Source organism: Thunnus albacares, chromosome 16, assembly GCF_914725855.1.
Source record: "Thunnus albacares chromosome 16, fThuAlb1.1, whole genome shotgun sequence".
NCBI classification, from domain to species: Eukaryota; Metazoa; Chordata; class Actinopteri; order Scombriformes; family Scombridae; genus Thunnus; species Thunnus albacares.
This window is the reverse complement of record NC_058121.1, coordinates 16,241,673-16,262,352: the sequence shown is the minus strand read 5'-3', so window position 1 is coordinate 16,262,352 and position 20,680 is coordinate 16,241,673. Positions and strand designations below refer to the sequence as shown.

At 40.7% G+C, this 20,680-nt stretch overlaps 1 protein-coding gene across 5 annotated transcripts; it reads left to right on the top strand.

The window, feature by feature from the left end:
* The first annotated feature begins 3 nt into the window (after positions 1–3).
* On the top strand, positions 4–20,395 carry lpin1b (lipin 1b). 5 transcript variants are annotated; one of them, XM_044376483.1, is made up of 23 exons: positions 4–91; positions 864–991; positions 1,152–1,241; positions 8,942–9,145; positions 9,243–9,338; positions 11,078–11,364; positions 12,883–12,957; positions 13,068–13,181; positions 13,277–13,400; positions 13,501–13,837; positions 14,588–14,681; positions 14,812–14,996; positions 15,115–15,208; positions 15,425–15,494; positions 16,178–16,270; positions 16,426–16,481; positions 16,605–16,743; positions 16,899–17,047; positions 17,540–17,626; positions 17,854–18,006; positions 18,123–18,237; positions 18,415–18,518; positions 18,636–20,395. In XM_044376483.1, the coding sequence occupies exons 2-23, from the start codon at positions 941–943 to the stop codon at positions 18,808–18,810; spliced, it is 2,892 nt and encodes a 963-aa protein (XP_044232418.1). In that variant the 5' UTR covers positions 4–91; positions 864–940; the 3' UTR covers positions 18,811–20,395. The 5 variants fall into 5 exon arrangements, with proteins under 5 accessions (XP_044232418.1, XP_044232420.1, XP_044232419.1 ...); XM_044376485.1 differs by lacking the exon at positions 12,883–12,957; XM_044376484.1 differs by lacking the exons at positions 4–91; positions 864–991; positions 1,152–1,241 and adding an exon at positions 1,266–1,488.
* Positions 20,396–20,680: the final 285 nt, after the last annotated feature.

Below are 20,680 nucleotides of genomic sequence, written 5' to 3'. Positions count from 1 at the left end.
CCACTGACACCATCCTGACACAAAAGCTACCGATCAGCTAGCTGGATAAATATGCGACAAGAGGAGGAGGACACGGTGAAAGCAGCAAGAGGTATGCTACCTTCAGGTACTGGAGGAAATATTGGTATTCTAAATGCACGGCAGATTTTTAAAAAAAAAAAATTTGTTGTTGCTGTTTTGCAATGTTGATTATTACTTATTTGCTTAATGTTATTATTGTCACTATTGAGACATCAGTTAAGTGCATGTTGTACATAACATATCCCTCTCCTCTAAATCTATGTGCCTAGCTGTTTATTCAAAATGATTTCATGTTTTTCATGACTATAAACAGTTTTGCAGCATGAGGAGTGAATGTACAGTTAATGAAACCCTGACGAAAAAAACCAACCCAAACCCAACTTAACCCAATACAGTTTAACCTTTAAAAAACTGAGCCAAAAAGCAGCAAAGTAAGTGTGGAAGCAATCTGTTGTTGTTTTATGAAAATAGACCGTTGTTTTACATAGGAGCTGTGACAAAGGATTTCAAAAAATGCATCTCAAATAATTTTCTTTGTAGACAGATTTTGTTATAATTTCCGTCCAAAGATAAATTCATCTGTAGGCTAATAATTCCATTGTATACAACTACATTTGTAAGTCAGAGTTTAAACACAGGACTTGAAAGCAACTTGGTCCTTAATCTTAAATCCGCATGCATTTACCTTTTTTGAACACTGGATGGCAATGTAGGCCACAGCTGAGTAAGTTTCACATTAGAGGTGGATTGCACTGTTGCAGACAGTCAGCTGGCATATCAAATATATACCAAAGGTCACCAATACAAACACATCAGTGACCACAGTGTCATATTAATTACAGTGGTCACTGGAAGAGTAAACGGGTACCGGGGAGACTTGGACTTCACCCAATGTGACAGGTGCTCTGATCTTGTCTGAATGTCAGTGACGCCACCAGCATGGTCAACACAGGGTCAACAGCAACAACAGGTGCCACACACTCTCTGTGTTAACTAATGAGAAATTTACACATTGAAAAAACTGTCAGGCATGCATTGGTGGGGGGAGCTCCATGCCAAAGTAATTTGTTGTCTGACTGGTGTATGAGGAAGTCCACTTACACTAACATTCTGACAAACAATCCTAACAGGTGCTCCTCACAACATGCCTAAGAAGTCAGAGGGTCTGGTGGATGATGGCCACTCAAGGACCGTCTCAGATTTCTGACAAGGGGGCCCAGGTAAATTTAGTAAGACGCTGTCCGCTTGAACACGGCAGTCAGACCCTTGACACACTCGCAGAGTGAAGACACAAGTTCTAGACTCTAGGCTCATGGAGATCTCACACATACACATGCGTTGAGAGGTAGCAAATCAGAGATCTGCAGCTGGGATCGAACACATTATGGAATCATGATACCAGTAGAGGATGATGAAGAGTTATATGAGACTGTTGAACACGATGTCAGTGACACCACCTGGAGCTGGGTAAAGTAATTTGTAAATCTGCATGTTGTTAGAGGAACCCATAATTAGCATGAATTATGAAAATATAAATTGAGGAACTTCATGACCACATTGCATGTGAAGGTGACATGCATCTAGTTACAACGTGAGTAAAATGTCAACTGAGAGTGTGTGGATATATGCATGCACGCTTACAGATTTATGTGTGTTCTGTAGCATGACAGAGCAAGGCTCCAGACAGATGTTTGTTTTATTTAAGTGCGGAACAGACAAAGACACAGTATACACAATAAAAATAAGATACTGAACATAAATAAAATATTATATAGTGTGTTTAAAAGTAACTAGCTCTGTAAGTGGGTTTTAGAGGAGCAGAGGCAGTGAGACCAGGGGTGTGTGTGTCAGTATTCCCCCCCTGTAAGGCGATCTGGTCTGACCTAAACTTGTGAAGAAGGAGGATAAAAAGTGTGAAGGGGGGATGAGAGGTGACTGGGGAAAGCTGGGTGAAGAGATAGGTGATACAGTAAAAGTTATAAGATAACTAATTGCAATTGAAGTGCAGTGTTCAAACACATATATATTTGTATGTGTATAATGTACATTTTCATATATTGATTAATAAATATGCATAGAAACACAGAAATGTAGTGCTCAAAGTGCTTCCTCGTGGTTTCTTGTAAACATGAGAACACGCTCAAAGATATTTGTGGATGCTTCTATTCCATTTCAAAATATGTTTTCCCATTTTCTATCTTGAGTTAATAAAAACATTCTTCTCATTTTCTCCTTTTTTCAAAGTCTACAGCCATAAGTCAACAATCTTTTGCCTAAGAGGGGGTTTAAACTCTTCTCTTATTCTCATAATCTCCCTAATTAAGGACAAAGAGTTTTTTTCCTTTTAATCTCTGTGTAAAATTGTGGCAGTTCCAGTTCATTTTTCCGTCATGTCTTATGACTCTCAGGCCAGAATAGCCTGAGCCAATCAGAGGCCTTGATATCAACAGATTGTGCAAAAGGGATGACGCAATGCATTTGTTGAAACAATATGCTATTGCTGAGTCAAGTGAAATATGTTGTTTTTGATGGTTTGAGGCAAACCGAGTTGAGTTTGTGGTGGTGTCACTCCTTTAAAATGATTGTTAGTGTGTATATATATGTATAAAAAGTTTGGAGTGTAAACATTGACAATGAATAAAAATCCCTGGTTATGGAAAAAAAATGGGAAGTGTAACTTAGCAAATTGTTGACTGGTTGGACAGTGTATTTGAGCACAGAAGCTGATGTTTCCTCTCCAACAGGCTTAAAATGTCATGTTTAGAAATTACTTTACTATATTTGGGAGATATGAATGTTAAGCAAACAAATGGTGGCCCCACTACAACCTGATTGGTGCTTAGAGAGCAGTCACCTCTTGCTACCAACCTGTATTATCCAAAGTTGCGATTGGCTGAGCTGAGTGTGAGGCCACAGCAGCCAAGACACGCCTCCAAGTAAAGACGGGAATTTTTGGCGCAAAGCTAAGTAAGGTCAACCTAGAGGTGCCCAAGTGGGTCTGACCTAATTCTAACTTTATGTGTCAACATATTAAATAAGTAAAATGTAAGATATTTGAGGGCTTTCGATATTTTAAGCAAATACAAATGTTTCTTTCTTTGCTGATGCATCTTACTGAGCTGTTTATTGACACTTATCATATGTCAACGTGGTTCTTGTAGCCTGATATTAGTTGTGCCACTGACCATACATGTTAAATATGAAATTGCTATCATGTGCTGTTTTGTGTGGACTGAGTTCAGCTCTTCCTGGCAAAGAATCTTGTTCTTCAAAACATGTATGAGGGCAGCTGTGTGGCTCATATGTCCTCAGAGAATCCAGTGACACTGACATAAAGACTGATATGAGGACAGCCTGTATAAGTAGTAGCGCCAGTGGGGGATGACCACTGTTAATATATGATGGTATGTGTTACCCACAGTCATTAAAGGGCTATAACTGTATTTATTTTGCGATCAGGGTGGAGACTTTTAATATCACATATGTAAGAAGATCTAAAAGAAACTAAGGCTTCTGGCATGCAGATAGTTTAAGGTCTTATTATGTTGTTATGAAGAAGATGTAGCAGATTGTACCATGATGAATGAAACTGAACTTTAGCTGCACAGCTTCCTTATAAATATCTTTTCCTCTGCTTGTAGCTTAAATTTAAAAGGGAAAAATGCTCAGTATGACAGCGAACACCTCATATGTCTCACAGCAAGGGCCTCAAGTTAATAAAAACAAAAAGGAACGACAGACATGGAAACCATATGTGAGTACATTTTACTTTCAGGTAATAAAAGGAATAACTATTCCACCAATCTGCCTATTCATAAAACTGCTTAAAGTCAGCTGAGGTTAGACTAGTGCAAGTTGCTGCTGGGTCAGTCGTTTAAAGAGACAAAGTTCTCAGGAAACAAACCGGTACTGAAACTATACATACTAAACCTGCAAGGTTGTAAACCGCAGAGACAGCAGCTGTGGCATTGTACAACCTGACATAATGACATGCACTGCTTGTTCCTCTTTTATCAACCTGCAGACTAGTTCAAACACGTGTTTGTAGTTATACAGTTTGCAGTTTCCTTCATTTTAATCACTTGAATCACATTAGTGTTAGAAATAATCATGTGGAATAACAGTGTGAATATTTCAAGTGTACACAAGAGCCCCACATCAAATGCATTGGTAGACTGTGATGGAAAAACCCTAACAAAGACACACATTCTTCCCTTTCTGGTTTAGCCCAGAAAGACTGCTTCACAGTCTGGAAAAACAATTAGTGTGCGTGCGCGCGCACACACACACACACACACACACACCCACACACCCACACACACACACACACACACACACACACATATGGCTGAACTGGCTCATGTTGTAGAAGAGCTGCACGTGAGTCTGTTGTAGCGTGTAGCCTATCAAATATTTGGGCTGCTGCTTGGAGGTCTTCCATGAAGAGATATTTTGTTGTCATGATTTTGGCTGTGTGCCCACTTCATACATACATACACACACACACAGCATCATATTTCCATCATAGAGGACATTACATTGACTTAAATTCTCTTCTTGGAGACTTACCCTAACACTAACCACTACTTGCTTAACCCTGACCTTACCTTAACTTTAAACCAAATCCTCACCTAAAATTAATGATTTATGGAGACTTGCTTTTTGTCCCCAAAAGGGGGGCGAGTCCCCAGACTTATGTCCCCACAACATTAGGAATACCTGTACACACACACATACACACCAACAGAAAGAGGGAAACAAAGTAAAAGATTGGATAACTAGGTCAACATTACTGTCTTTATATTACAAAAGTGTGTGTGTGTGTGTGTGTGTGTGTGTGTGTGTGTGTGTGTGTGTGTGTGTGTGTGTGTGTGTGTAATTATGCAAGAATATTATTACACAGACATTAATGATCAGGTTCTTCTGGTGTTGAGAGTGCCATTAGCAGTCAACCACTTCCTCCTGACACACAGTCTCAGTAGACTAGAGGGTCTCAGGCTACAACTGCAAACATCGCATGTGCCAGCAGGCAGGGCTGTGATTGGTCGGCAAGATCACCTCACTGCATCACACTGACTCTGTGACTTCAAACGCTGACGTTGACTCACCATTTCCCGCCGCCAAAGCATAGCTGCTGTATACATTTCTCCTCACCCAGTGCTCTTTAAAGTTCAACACTGTAGCATGAGCTGGATATGTTTGTGCAAAAATGTATCATTCAACTCATATGTCGTACCGCATTTGTGTCTTGTATTTGGTAGTTTTTAGGGTATTAATCACCCCATTTGATTAACTTTAAGGTACCAGCGGCAAGTTTAATGTAACCTAATAAAACGATACAAAATTTGTGGTATTTATTGGCTCTTTCCACTAAATATACTAATGAATACGAGCAATAATTATGCCGATATTTGAGAATACCACCATCAGCTTGACGCAACCAGTCGACAGTCTGCGACAATGTATGAAAGTGGCTGCGAAAAAAACAATTTTGTTGCCACAGTGGCAGCTGAGACGATGCGTTTGGCAACTCAACAGCTCGACGCTGATTGGTCACCAGGCGGCTTTTCGCTGCAGATGATGTCATATACTGACAAGGCACCCTGAGCTAGAGGGAGAGAGAGGAGAGAGAGACAGAGTCAGCGATAAACAGAGAGAGGGAGAGAGGGGGGAATGAGTATCGCTTTTTTAAATAGTCCTGTTTAGCTGCTTCCAGTAGATGACAGCAGGTCAGGGCTTTAGCACAGACTCAGACATACTCTCCATCGGGAAATGTGTCTTCTATAATGCCCTGCTGTGTTGTCTTTCACCGCTGAGGAAACGCCAGTCTCCGTCTGTTGCTGTCAACGTATTCAGCCTTAAGAGGTAGGAGCCTATATTTATACTGCGTTTGACTGCACCTGCCCGTTTGCTGACACAGATGATGAATGGGCTCCTTTTTTTCTCACAACTCATCAATATATTCGTCAGCTATATGATAAATACTGTGTGCTTTTATCGTTTATCATTCAGTCCTTGCGCTGTCAGGATGTTTTGAGCCAGCTATTCACTTACATGTGCTGGATTTAAAATGCCTTTCCCTTTGAACATGTGGTTGGGGAAACGAATGATTTGTTGCTAGTAATTAAACATAATTAATCACCTAAATTTTCCTCTTCGGCTGGGGTTTTTGATTTTCTTAGAGTGATCAGGATGTAGTGAAGCTTATGGGTTTGAATGTTTATGTAGTAGGAGAATTAATATGTTACTATGATTCTAATGAGAATGAAAGCAAAACAGTCTCTGTCTATACCTGCAACATATTATCCACTGAGTGGCCCAGCCAGATTCCAGCCTGTGAGGAAACCCTCATAACTGCAGCCTTTGAATCCATTAAACTAATGAGCATACCACAGTTAAACACAAGTCAGCGGCTTTTTAAAAAATAGGATTTCTCAAAGGCTCATTCAAGGCTGTAAATGTGGGTTGGGTATGGGTATAAGCCGTTTAGAAAGCAAGCAGGGCCAGTGATATGAGACATTGTTCCTCTTTTTGTTTCATCTGTAACACAAGAAAATCTATTTTTGGATGAAGCTGCTTTGAGAATCAGCCAGTAACTCAACGCCTCAGTGAAAAGTGAAATTAAAAATTTAAGACAGTGAAGGTCATCTATGAGAGGTATTTCGAGATCCAGACATGTCTTCTCAGATTCAGCTGCTGCTTTAAAGTTAGGGCTCCTGTTCACCAGTGAGGGGCCTCTTGTTGTGGCCACATGGGCTCCATGAGAAAGGGGAAGGGAGGGGTATGTTGGCATTGTTCCAACCTTATCTTCTGGTGCTGCAATCGTTTTTTGGGGCCCACTGCCAATTGAGTCAAAGACAACCCCCCCCCCCCCTTCCATTATTAGACTAGAGCTTTGAAAGCTTTACAAATGGGATGCATCACATGCTTGCCATTGGTGTTTGCATCATAGAAACCAAAATAATCTAGTCAACATCTGGCGCCAGCAATAATAACATGAATGGATACTCTTGAAATGGTTTTATTTTAATCCCTTATCTTATTTAATGTCTGCTGATAACCCTTAGAGCTAAATTTCATATGCAAAAGACATTCAAACCTTCCTCAATCCATAAGCCACTGGGAAGAAATGAAGTTGAATTGTTTAGATACCTATTGATGTGTCGTAATTGCATTCCTTTGAAGTAGTTTGTTTTAAAGCAGAGTTGTCACAATTAGCTGGACATACGTGAGAGAATGCAGATGGAAATAGAGACAGGTATATCAACATTGGATCAGGAGTGAAATGAAGAAGTTGGGAATTTATATTGGTCATATCAACCACAATGAGATCATTGTAGAGATGTTCCAATACCATTTTTTCCTTCCCGATACCGACTCCGATACCTGAACTTGTGTATTGGCCGATACCAAGTATTGATCTGATACCATTGCGTTAAAATAAAATTAACAGCTGTAACCCTGTATGGATGTGATATGATTGCTTTCTTTTGCGAAATGTGTTTTTAAATGCTTTATAAGATTGCTGGTGTTGAAATTGGCAAAACTAGTGCCACCCCTTGAAACTAAAGCCTTGCATGTACGTTGTTTTTTTACTGGTGGGACTTTCCAGTGTAAAATGTTGCCAAATTGCTGACATTTCTAACGGCTAACGTTACACTATTTACCAGAGATCAATTCTTCTTCGCCACTCTAAAACAGTAGCTGCACAGAGCAGTTTGCTGTGTAGGCTGCTGTTTTGGAGACAAATTGACTTCCAGGAAAACTGCTGTTTTATCTCGGTCTGAAACTTCTTTAAAGTTTATTAATAAATTACGTGGTATCAGATCAGTGCATAGACTTGCATACCCGCCAACACCCAAATCCAGCATTTTAGGCAGTATCGGGGGCATTTCCAATACTGGTATCTATATAATTGTCCAGATGTTTTGGAAAAAGCGTATAAGGTGTATTTACATAAAGAACAACAGGACTAAGTGTCACAACTAAGGGAAGTGTGTGTGACTTGATTATAAGGACAGAATCACAAATTTGGTCACTCAACCCTTCTCTTCTGCTACTGTGTCGCTATTATCAAACCAGAAATAAATACTGTGTGAAATGTTTGAATGACGTGGACTGATTAACAGGCCTGTAGCTGGTAGAGAACAGTCAACATACTCAGACTTATGTGTTGAGCCGCTCATTGAGTTCTTGCGTAACAGTATCCTTTACCTTCAGACGACATTTGCATTGTCGGTGTTCACAGTCCCTCTCACATGTATCTGAAAACATTGCCTAGGTGCCCCAGATCTCATGACACCTTTGTTTGGCTCAGCCAATAAACTCCCTGGCAGGTTATGACATCACTGTCACTACATGAGTGCCGACTGGTCTAACTTGGTTTGTCCTTTGACCTCTGGTGTCTGGAGCAGCTGAATGGAAGACAGGATAGGATTTCCAGACTTATCATGAAGGGGGGGCCACAGGGTGAGAAGGTCAAAGTGGTTCTCTGAATGTTACAGTACGCAGGTCACAGAGTATCTTGAGAGAAATAACACATGAGCACTGAGCAGGAGCCAGTTTTTCTGTCCTCTTTCCCCGTACTGGTCACAATGCAGCTGAGAAACTGACCTCAGACCAGATTATGAGAATAACTTCACCCCATTCCTCTGAAGGAGAGTCATCAGGTCATACGTCATCAGTAGCTTGATTGACAGACTGAAGAATGGCACGGCGGATGCCGGTTCATAAACACCTCCTATTTGAGGGTTGACTGAGTTTGAGACATGGTGTTGTGGTGTTTAGTGGTTACAAGTAGGTAATTTAAGAAGCGTTGCAGACCTTTTGCTGTTTATTTAGATATAGCTTTTCGTTCTAAATCATTTATTGTTTTTGTCTCTCTCATCCATCTCATTCCATTCACTGTTTCCTCCCCCAGACCCGTCAGACCATGAACTACGTGGGCCAGTTGGCAGGGCAGGTGTTTGTCCAGGTCAAAGAGTTGTACCGAGGTCTCAATCCTGCCACCCTCTCTGGCTGCATTGACGTCATCGTAGTGAGACAGCCCGATGGCTCCCTGCAATGCTCACCCTTCCACGTTCGCTTCGGCAAGATGGGGGTCCTCCGGTCCCGAGAGAAAGTGGTAAGGGTCATAAAAACCAAGCAACTGCCTTTGTACTGTAAGGAAAAACAGTTTAATTGTTCGGATGAGGTATTCTTATTTCTCTTCTCTTCTTCAGGTGGACATGGAGATCAATGGAGAAGCAGTGGCTTTACATATGAAGCTTGGGGACAATGGAGAGGCATTCTTTGTCCAAGAAACAGAAAATGATCAGGTATAGTGAAAAGAGTTTACCCTAGGTAGAGATAGCAGAAAAAACTAGCCCCCTCTATGGGTGGGGCTCAAAATGCTTTGGTAGACTTATTACCAATGATAGACTGAAGTTATGTACCAAGATTTATGATGACTGGACAAATGGTTAATGAGTCATGGCCAATATTCTCTAAGCTCTGCACTTTGTGAAGATATTTTGGTTGATGGTTGCCATGTTTTTCGACCGATCTTGCTCATTTTCAAAAGAAAAATCTAGACCGGCATGTGTGTGGTAAAGTGAAGGGTAACACAAAATGTCAGTCCGTTAAATGACACACATTGATTCAAATAAAAACAGTTTCAGATAAAAACACATTTGAAACAATCTCCATCTCCATGATAAAAACTCAGACACACCCTTGTTTACAACCGAGAGTCATTATCCAAACTGTCTTCCCTCTTACACATAGTCCTAGTAGTCTGAACAAGGTCACGCTGTGTGCAGAGTTGGCACAGCAGCCAGGAATTTCTTCCTTTCCTTTTTTGCTGAACAGCATTCCTCTGTTCATCAGTGAGAGTACTGAAGGGAGTATTTACTAACGTGACCTATATTAAATACTGTGGACTTATGATTGAGCAGAAATCAGGACTTTCTTACTTTCTTGGAGTTTCCTGAAAAAAAATATGCTTATGGCAATTTGTGTAATTTTGTTTTCTATAAAACAAATGATTAAAGTTTGAAAATGTGAATAGTTGAAGTCAGAAATCCCCCTTAAGATGACTTCATTTAAAGTTTGTATGTTTTTGAAGCCCATGAGAACCATTCAAAACTCAGTATTGAAATTCATGGAAAACTTGAGGGAAAAAAACAGCTGTTCTCGGAAAGCTGACTTTTTCGACATCCAGTGTTTTCACTTGGGTTTCCAAGTTTTTTGAGCTGCAGACTGAAAGAGCCAAGTGGTCATAGTAAAATGTCTCTGCGTTATTGTATGCACACGAGGATGTGTGTGTATGCCTTAAAGACATAAACAAGCGGTAAAACTACTGAAACTTGGGGCCCGACACCGACAAGGGAAGTGGGTGATTTATTTCAACCAGAGTGGTGTCAGATTCCCACGCCTGGAAGAGCAAGGGGGGGAGGAGGATTGTGTCTCTGGACCGTTTTCTTGGCACAGGGAAGAAAAAACGTGAGGCAGTATTATCAGACCACAAATCATACCTCTTTTTTTCCTTTCTCCTCCTTCTTCTGCTTTCCATATGCCTTTCCACACATGCATTTATACTCCCCTCCACTGGAGACCCTCCTGGAAAGCCCAGATTTTTCTTAGAAGGAGGTTTTGTAAAACTGCCTCCTTTTCACAGAACTGAGGAACAGATTCTGTTTTGGATCGGCTTGCAAACTCTCTCCACAGCATAAGGGGTTCCTGCAAACAGCTGGCAGTGATTGCACACATGTGCCTACTTGGCTCATACTAAAATTGTGCAAAAAAAAGTTTATAAAGTTATACCAAATCGCAAAATCTAGAAACAGGAAACTTTATAAGATAATTTGAATGCGATATTTTGTTTTTCAATGTGTACGTTAATTGTAACATTAAAAATAATATTAATGGAGGTTGCATGGTCTGGACATTTACTTTGAGCAGAATATTTACATCAAGGGATGCAGATTTACTTGAAATCATTCAGTTTCTATATGTTAATAATCTGCAGCATTACACTGCATTAATTTTAAAAATTTCTTGTTTCTTGTCCAAACAGGAAGTTGTTCCCTCCTACTTGGCCACCTCTCCCATCTTGTCAGATGGAGCCATTCTGATGAGCTCCTCCCTGCTAGGGAAGAGCTCTGGGCCTCCCATACAGACCTTGGGCTCCACGGGGAGTGCCGGAGAGACCGGCGGTTTGATGATGAAGAAGAGGAGGAAGAGGAGGAGGAAGGCCCGAGCGGACAGCATGCGGAGGGAGGAGAGCGGAGACTACTCTGAGGACGAAGACATGTTCACTATAGACATCAGTTCAGATGAAGGGACGGAGATGGAAAGCAACAGGTGAGAAACAGCAGAACGAAGAGAGAGTAGAGGGGAAAAATGGGAAGAGGGAAATGGTAGAAAAGAGGAATAAAGACAGCAAAAAGGAAGAATGTATGTAAATAACAGGGAAGTAATAAAATACATGTGAGGAAAAGGGATACACGTGACAGAGTACAGGAGGGGTGAAGTGTGGACAGTGAGAAAAACAGTACAATACATCACTGAAATAAGCTTTGAGAGCAGCTGTATTGGAACTGGAGTCTGTCAGACAAGAATAAACAGACCAGCGTCTGTAGTGGAGAGGCCTCCAGCTGTGGTGTTGGCACACACACCCACACCCACTGATAAGATACTCAAGACCATATGGAAAACACTACATCCGCACCATGATTTTTTTTCCCTCACTGGATGTGAAAGAGCAAGTTTGCACATGAAAAGAGTGTGTCTGTTTTTGTGAATGAGTGCTCATACAGTATGTGTATATATACGACTACCACAACTCGGCCCTTGCTGTGCGGTACAGTAGTCAAACAATAACAGTCTAGTATGTGCAGTATGCATGTCAGGCATGTGGCTATAGGAGCCACGTCCCTTACATATGTTGTTAAGATCTGCTTATCATGAATGAATACGAGAGCGGTTGTAAATAACTGCCGCAATGACAGATTTATTTCATTTCTGCACATGTGTGTGAGATCTATTACATCTAAATTCTGGCTCGTCTCTGCTGTACGCAACTGTAAATCAATACCACGGTGTCTTTTTCATTCACGTGAGCTTACTGAGAGCGCCGCAAATAAAATGCGTGTATACAACGTGTAAACAAGATGTTAAAGTCCCCCTCCTCCACTCAAAAATTTTTCTTTCTGTTCCTTCAGTTGGATGTTTGAGCTTCGCTGAGAGTTTGATACTAGTAGACTGTTTTCACATTCATCTGCTGAAAGTGGAAAGTTTCTCAGATTAAATCAGATTTTAGGGCATTAACCTTTGAGCAGGATTTGTGACATCACAACTAGTTTAGAGCCAATCGTGGTCTAGTATGCAACTTATACAAGTGTGATGTGGAAAACTGAAGACTCCAGTGTACATACACTGAGAATGGACTTTACAGAAGACATTCTTTTGAAATGAAAAATATTTGCATATTAATAGCTTTTTAACAAGGTCATTTAACTTTTTTTTGTGGAAAAACTATATCAGAAACAAATTATTATTCCAAGCAGAGTTTTTTTTAGATTTCCTAAAACATGTCTTGAGGGGGACTTTAATTGGCTTTTAAATGAATTATCTAACTTAAAACACTAAACCGCTATTAGCGATGTGTTTTGCATTTCTGGTCTGATTATAATGTTTTGTAATGATATTTTTTCTAATATACTTAGAATGACATTTCATCACATAATTCCTTTAAACAGCTTCTTTCTGAGAGTCAGCTATAATAGCAGGGAGATAATAACTATACCAATATTTCCACTGACAGAAGCTTTAAAAGACCAGAATGCAATGTAGCTAAGACGTGTTATGTTTTGAGTGCAGGCAGAGTGCAACAAGTTCAGGCATGATCTCTGTGGGTCTTGAAAGTCGTTTTGGAAAATGGGTGAAAAGTGAAAGGTAAATTACAGCCCATCACAAAATTAAAGAAATACACCTCGTCATTAACATTGCAGATTAATGATGTACAACTATACGGTATACATGTACAGCATTTGTGTGTGTTTCAGGTCTTCGTCTCGGGATGTCTTGAGAGACGAGGCAACAGCTGGTTCGAACGGTGGTTCTTTCAAACAGACTGGCGTCTACACTCGTTCAGATGGAGAGTGGAGTCCTATTCAGAGGTGCTTCATTTACTCATAATCATATGAAGACTTACACATTATGAGTAGATCTGAGCAGCTGTTTGATTGTTGTTTATCATATGTTCCTCTCTCAGCCCTGGAAACTCGCGTCCCACCTCTCCTAAGAGTGACTCTGAGCTTATGATGAAGCCATCAGACACAGACAATCAGAATCCAGCCATGCACTGGGCCTGGGGAGAGCTGCCACAGGCTGCCACGGTAACTGTTGTGCTATATTGTATATATTTGTGGTAGCTTTGGTATGTTGATGTTACTCCATGTAACATGTGTATCATCATCCTTTTCCCTACTTTTCTAGCCATCCTTCCTCCCAGTGAAATCCAACACTCCACAAGTTTGTCCCGTATCCATCCCCGTATCTGAGAACACACACTTTCGTGTGATTACTCATGAGATGTCCGCAGAACGGTGTGGACCCTGCTCTGAAATGTCAGCAGTCAGACTGCTCATGCCGGAGGAGACAGCAGCTACTGAGGAAACAGTTGTCACAGTCAGGATGGAGTCGGAATCTTCCAGGATGGAGTCCCAGGCGCAGGTTACAACAGCGGGAGGTGCGGCAGCTCGTATGATGTCAGACATGGAGGAGACAATGAACCGTCCGCTAGGCAAGACGGACTCTCCATCCAAGAGAAAGGGTAATATTTTCCACTGCTTCATTTGAAGTCAATCAAGAACACAATAAAACTTATTCTCCCCTTGAGAGTCTTGTTTATCTAACTAGTTATCATTTCATCTGCTGAGGTTCGGAACTGACAGCCGTAGTTCTCCTTTTAGCTCAACGGCATTCAGTTTGTGGTGAAAAATCACCCAAAAATTACATTTGGAAGGTTTTTCTAAATATCATGACAGTTACTAATGATCCCACAACCCCATACGCTGCAGTTAATATTTTAAGAATTGGTTTGTTGGTGCACCACAAACCAAATATCATTCCATTCATTGTATTAGGGTGAGCAGCTGCTTCTCCAAACAGCAAATCGAAAAACCATCTGGATGGTTTGAAGAAAATTAAGCTTTATTGTGTCTTAGAATAAATTATTGTCTGTCATGTACTTTGCATGTCATAAACTTTGTGGTAAAATCCACTGAAGTGCTTAGTTATTAAGAGAGAATTAAAGCCGTAAAAAATATGAGAAACTGTCTAGTCAGGGAAATATTACCAAAAGCTGGTGAAAAGATGTTTTAACTTGGTCAGCCTCCCAGCCCCCCATACTGATTTATCAATAGTCTTTTTCAATTTTGAATCGACAAGAAATGTTGTCCATATGGTTTCATAATTACTCACAATTAGTCAAAACCAAGCAGTTAAATGCATTTTTCGTGAATAAATGCAAATACTAAGAGGCTGACAACTGATTTCAGTGGGGTCATTGCTATGTTTGCAGACAAAAGGAGCCGCCATCTTGGTGCTGATGGAATCTACTTGGATGACATCACAGAGCTGGAGCCCGAAGTGGCAGCCTTGTATTTCCCTAAGAGGTATGTGAATGCACACATGCATAGAGAGTCATCATTCCTGTGTAATGAAAGTTTTAACACATTGATATAGCCGAGTTGTTCAATTCTATTGAGCTTCAATCTGATAAAAAATGGCTTCTCTCCTGTGTAGCGATGGCGGTGCAACAATGAGGAGCATCTCAGACCCGGGCCTCCACAGCACCAGTCTGTCCCCACAGTCGCTCAGCTCTGGAGGAGACAGCGGCGTGGACAGCTACTGCGACCACATGGCTGACCTGCCGTCCATTGCCATCTCTCTGTGCGGTGGCCTCACTGACAACAGGGAGATCACTAAAGGTGAGCTATTCACGCTGACGCATGACAACCGTGTGTGACATCTGTGGTGCCAGCTGTGGCAACGGGAGGGAAACCGAATGCACCTAAAATGTGTTTGCTTGTCTGTTTGCGCTTACAGAGCAGTTCCAGGAGAAGATCATCTTGTACCAACAGTTTGTAGAGAACCCCTCCATCATCGATGACCCCAATTTAGTCGTGAAAATTGGATCCAAGTAAGATATTCACACTTACTAGAGTGAGAAAATGCTTGTGTCTAAATATAGTAAAACTGTTTATAATCCACTCTTTACTGTTTGGATTAAACTGCAGCAAAACCTGCAGTGTAGACAGGATTCTTTGGGCTCATGAGGAGGTTTTTGCAAAACCGACAAAGTGTATTTTGCTGCGTTTACGGAACTGATATAAATATATTTTGTTTTCTCCCTCAGGTACTATAATTGGAGCTCTGCAGCTCCACTTATGCTGGCTATGCAAGCTTTTCAGAAACCACTGCCAAAGGTAGGAAATTGATACACAGCACAGATACTAATGACTCAGACCATAGATTGGTTGTATTACATGAACACAATTCCCCCTGTTGACCAAAGCGGGTACTGCATCCTGTATGTCTCTAACTCAATACATATCTTACAGTTGTTATGTTACATTCAACAAAATGTACAATCTTTAACCTACAAATCCCACATCATAAATGTTCTGTTGTTCTCACACAGACTTTATGTTTTGTGACAAACATCCACTGAATCTGTTTCACTTGGGCACTCAAATTAAACTTTGTCTTCCCCTCTGTTCTCCCTCCCTCTTATTTTATCACTCCCTCCCTCTACTTCATCCATCCATCTATCCATTAGTATACTTGCCTCAGTTATATTTACTCAGCCTTAGAGTTTCTTCTCTGTTGTCTGACTGGGATGCTGGGATACAGCTCTGTATGTCAGCATTTAAATGACTATCTCATCTTATTTCACTTTCTTTCTGGCTTTTACCATCTCTATTCCAAATGCAATCAAATTCTTTCACTCACTTCGCGCCTCTTTCTTTTCCCTCATCCCAACCGCAGACGCATTGTTGTTTCTGTGTTACTGTTTGTTGTTTTGTATGATTTGTTTTGGCTTCATTTTTTAAGTGTTTTTTACGGTGTTGTTTTGTGGTTGTTTGGGGTTGTGTGTGCGCCACTCCAGGCTGCAGTGGAGAACATCATGAAGGAGAAGATGCCCAAGAAAGGAGGGAGGTGGTGGTTCTCGTGGAGAGGGAGGAACAACAGCACCAAATCGGTAATTTCACCTTTTTTTTTTTTACTGTAGATTAAGCTAAAATTTTTGACATTTTTGCTACTAGAGCTACCAGGCACTGTGATTATTATTACTTATTTAACATGTTTACATGAATGAGTGATGAAAGCAGATGAACATTGTTCCTTCCCTTGTAGGATTCAGTCTCTGGGGCGTGTGGCTCTGCTGAACAAGCTGGGAAAATGTCAAGCAGGTAATGAACTCCAAAACATTGCTGGCTAAAAAGTATCATAGCCAAGGACTGAACATCCTAATTGAGTAACTTACATGTATATTTCAGTCTTTAACCCAACCCTGTTAACCTGTTCGATAACAGACATAAAGAAGAGTCGTCCTCTAGTGATGAAGACCACGGGGCAGCCAAGCAGAGCTCTTCCTCCGTCCAATCAGAGCCTGGGCTCACAACAGGAGGCGTGTCTTATAAGAAGACGCTCCGACTCACGTCAGAGCAGTTGGTGAGGAGTTTGGATTAAATACACTGCAGAAATGTTCATTTTTAAACTTTCACTTGTGACTCTTTATAATATTATGTTCTTCTCTCCTCTTTCCTCCCTTCATATATTCTGTTTCTTTCTCTCTCTCTCACACACACACACACACACACACACAGCTGTCTCTCCAGCTGCAGGATGGTCCCAATGATGTTGTGTTCAGTGTGACCACTCAGTACCAGGGAACCTGTCGCTGTCAGGGAACCATCTACCTCTGGAACTGGGACGACAAGATAATTATCTCTGACATAGATGGAACCATCACCAGGTGTGTGAATTATACAGTGTACATGTCTGTGAATTTATACATACTTTTACAAACTACCTATACTACATACTTTGAGTTAGTTTGGATTTAAATTGAAGATATGGCCCCAAATGGCCAGGTCATCTGTAAGCTGTGCACCTCACTGCCCTGAATAACTTTTTAATGACTAATAGTGTTCGGTATGTTGAAATAATCTTTTAACAACAGTTTCATTTATTGTGCTCATTCACTGCTGATTATGAAGCTGTTTTCCATTTCCCTCTGAAGTTTAAACACGCTGCTTTCTGCACGCTAAGATTTAATCTTTCAGTTTTTCCCAGAAAAATGAATAGCAGGGAGTGAACAGGTGTTCAGCACTTTTTGATTAAATAAAATATTCAACCTCTTAATCTAAAACAAGAGCTTCTCTCAACACGATTTTTCATAATATTTTTAATACTAAAGAAGAGTTACTTATGTGTCCAAATCTCACATGTATGTGTTTGTCTTCAGGTCAGACACCTTGGGTCATATCCTGCCCACACTGGGGAAAGACTGGACCCACCAGGGCATTGCACAACTCTACCACAAAGTCAGCCAGTAAGCACTCATCTATGAATAGAACACCAGATGTGAATTACGGTCAATCAAACAAAGCACAAAGGAACAAACAATTCTAGAAAATTCAAACTGGAAGCAATTATTTTCCAACATAACTGATTGCCTGTCTCATATCACTCTCATATGAGTAAAACAGTTTTGTTGTTATCGCCAGTAATAATCATTATTTATGCACACGACTAATGTTTTTTCTCTCTTTCCATCAGAAATGGCTACAAGTTCCTGTACTGTTCAGCTCGAGCTATTGGCATGGCGGACATGACCAGAGGTTACCTCCACTGGGTCAATGAGAGAGGCACCATGCTTCCTATGGGCCCTGTGCTTCTGAGCCCCAGCAGCCTCTTTTCAGCTCTGCACAGGTATGAAAATGGGCTTAAACAGGACACATCGGACACTGACTTGAGCATTGTTGTACTGTACTGATTGTGGTTTGCTGATATATTCTCTGTGATGTGTCTGCGTGTGTCTTTGACAGGGAGGTGATTGAGAAGAAGCCAGAGAAGTTCAAGGTGGAGTGTCTCACTGATATCAAGAACCTCTTCTACCCCAACACACAGCCTTTCTACGCAGCGTTTGGCAACAGACCAACGGTACACACACATATCTGCATGTTATATACAATATAATTCATGGTATTTTTTTGTATGCATTTATCAAACAGACACTGGGTTATTTAAATGTAATTACTGATGCTCAGTATAGAATTAAGAAGTTTAAGTTAGATGTAAATTATCTCTATTTATTGTAATTCTCTTTTATATCTGTAGGATGTATATTCTTATAAAGAAGTAGGAGTCCCACTGAACAGGATTTTTACAGTAAACCCCAAAGGCGAGCTGGTGCAGGAGCATGCCAAGACCAACATCTCATCGTAAGTCCTGCATCCAGTTTGCTTGGTCTATATTAGGGGGGGAAATATTTTAATCACTTCAGAGAAAATGTTCAGTTTGCTCATTAAACGTGTCGCATCCTCCTCTCCTCTCCCTAGTTACGTACGTCTGGGTGAGGTGGTGGACCACGTGTTTCCCCTGAAGATGCGAGCCTCCTCCTCAGACTTCCCCTGCTCAGACACCTACAGCCACTTCACCTACTGGAGGGAGCAGCTCCCCCGGGTGGACCATCAGGGAACTACACCTCCGCAGACTCCCAGCCCTGGCAGCTGACTACCTGTGGCCTGCTGAGCGGCTCGCAGCAGGCAGAGCACTGACTGACCGATGGTGTGCTTGAGATGTCATTTAGACAGTAATGGTTACATACGTGTGTGTGATATGACGTTGTAGATTTTTTTGTAGAAGACCGAGCACTTTTAGTGCACAGCTGAGAGCTACATCAGTAGGCTAATCTGCTGTGAATAGTCTTATAACGCACAAGATGGATGTAAGCGCACTTTTATTAAAAGAGGGCCGCTGTGGCCTTCTGACTAGATGTATGTATATGAGAAATAATAGTAATTTATTCAGGCAGCTTAGCACATATTATTTCGGAGTGAGCGTTGACCTTCTAGACTATTTATGCACACGGTTGCATACTGTATCTAGCAGACATACCTATGGCATCTGTTCAGAAGTGCATCAGACAGAAAACAACCATATTGCAAGTCACTTAAACTTGTGCCAAATGCTCAATGCAGAATTTATTTTCTTACTCTGAACTTTTCCAGTCAAGACTGTTACACTTTACAGATTGTTCAATCAGCATGGAAATGCAAATATGTACGCGCAAGTAGTTCATTCTACTTCATAGCAACATATGTGTGTGTGTGTGTGAATCATGGGTCCGTTTGAAAGAGTCAGTATTAGTTATAGTACACTCAAATGTACTACAGAGCACACGTGCGTATGAATGAACGTCATGTAGTTTGATATTAAAACGTGTCAAGAGCTTTTATGGGCGAGTCCCGATGAAAGGTATAAAGAGTTTCAAATGAATATTTATTGTTGAGAGAAAGTGATGCAAACAAGTGAACAGAATGCACAACATTTTTCAGTCATATCCATCAGTTTTCTCTAAAAAAGTGTGAGCTGAGTTGCTGAATCATTTTTATTTTTCTATCTAAATCATGCAGTGTGTGTGTGTGTTGTGATTAGAATTGTATGTAATTTCTGTGGTGGCCTTCATGAAATGCCTTTTAATTTATTCCTCCAATTACAGGTCCTACAGTTCAACACATTGATCATCATGTCTACATGACTGAGATTATGCTCATGTTGTATTTATTTCACCTGATTAGAAACTGACTGGTGAACAAATGTAGCTTACCCTTGTGTTTTAACATGAACCCATTTGTTCTTTTACAGTAGCTTTTACTGCCTTTCCCTCTATAATATCACTCCAAATGAATAATTTACCTTTTTCTAAGTTACAGACATACATAAGTTACAGTATTTCTCATAATACCACAGATAATATGAGGTTAATAATATGGGGAAATGTTTTGTTTTTCAGTACAAGCTGCTATAATGGTGATCTGTGGGTTTATTGTGAATATGCTCCCCTCAATAGTTTCATCAAAGTAGGTGTGAGTAAGCCTATAGTTTATGAGAGATGATGTGTATATATGCTTTAAATATGGTATTATTCTTTCCATGAAAGAGCTCAAATAGCCTCAAAGCTTTCTGTATTTTTTTGCCTTAACTGTGAACATTATGATCAATAATTAGCTCAGTCACTCCCTCCACTCTCTGTTGTTGACCAGTTCACTGTTAAATTGGTGTAATCAAACTCAATAAAAAATGCCTTGGTACAGCAGTGAGTGTGTTAATCTTTATTTACCGCAACATTACAGATCTTTTCACCACAATGACAGCTCCTTCACTTGCATAATTCATATTCAGCTTTCTTGTAACCATAATAAGGCCTTCAGACAGATGGGCAATGACAACTTGTTCTAAAACATGCGAGCAGAAACTCTGACTTTTAGCATTAAAGGTCAGTAGCCACTTCTTGGGTAATGGAGGAGTTTGGTTGAGCCTTTGGGCAGAGTGGATAGAAGGCTGGAGGCTCACAGTATTTAGGATTACATCTGTCCAGCTT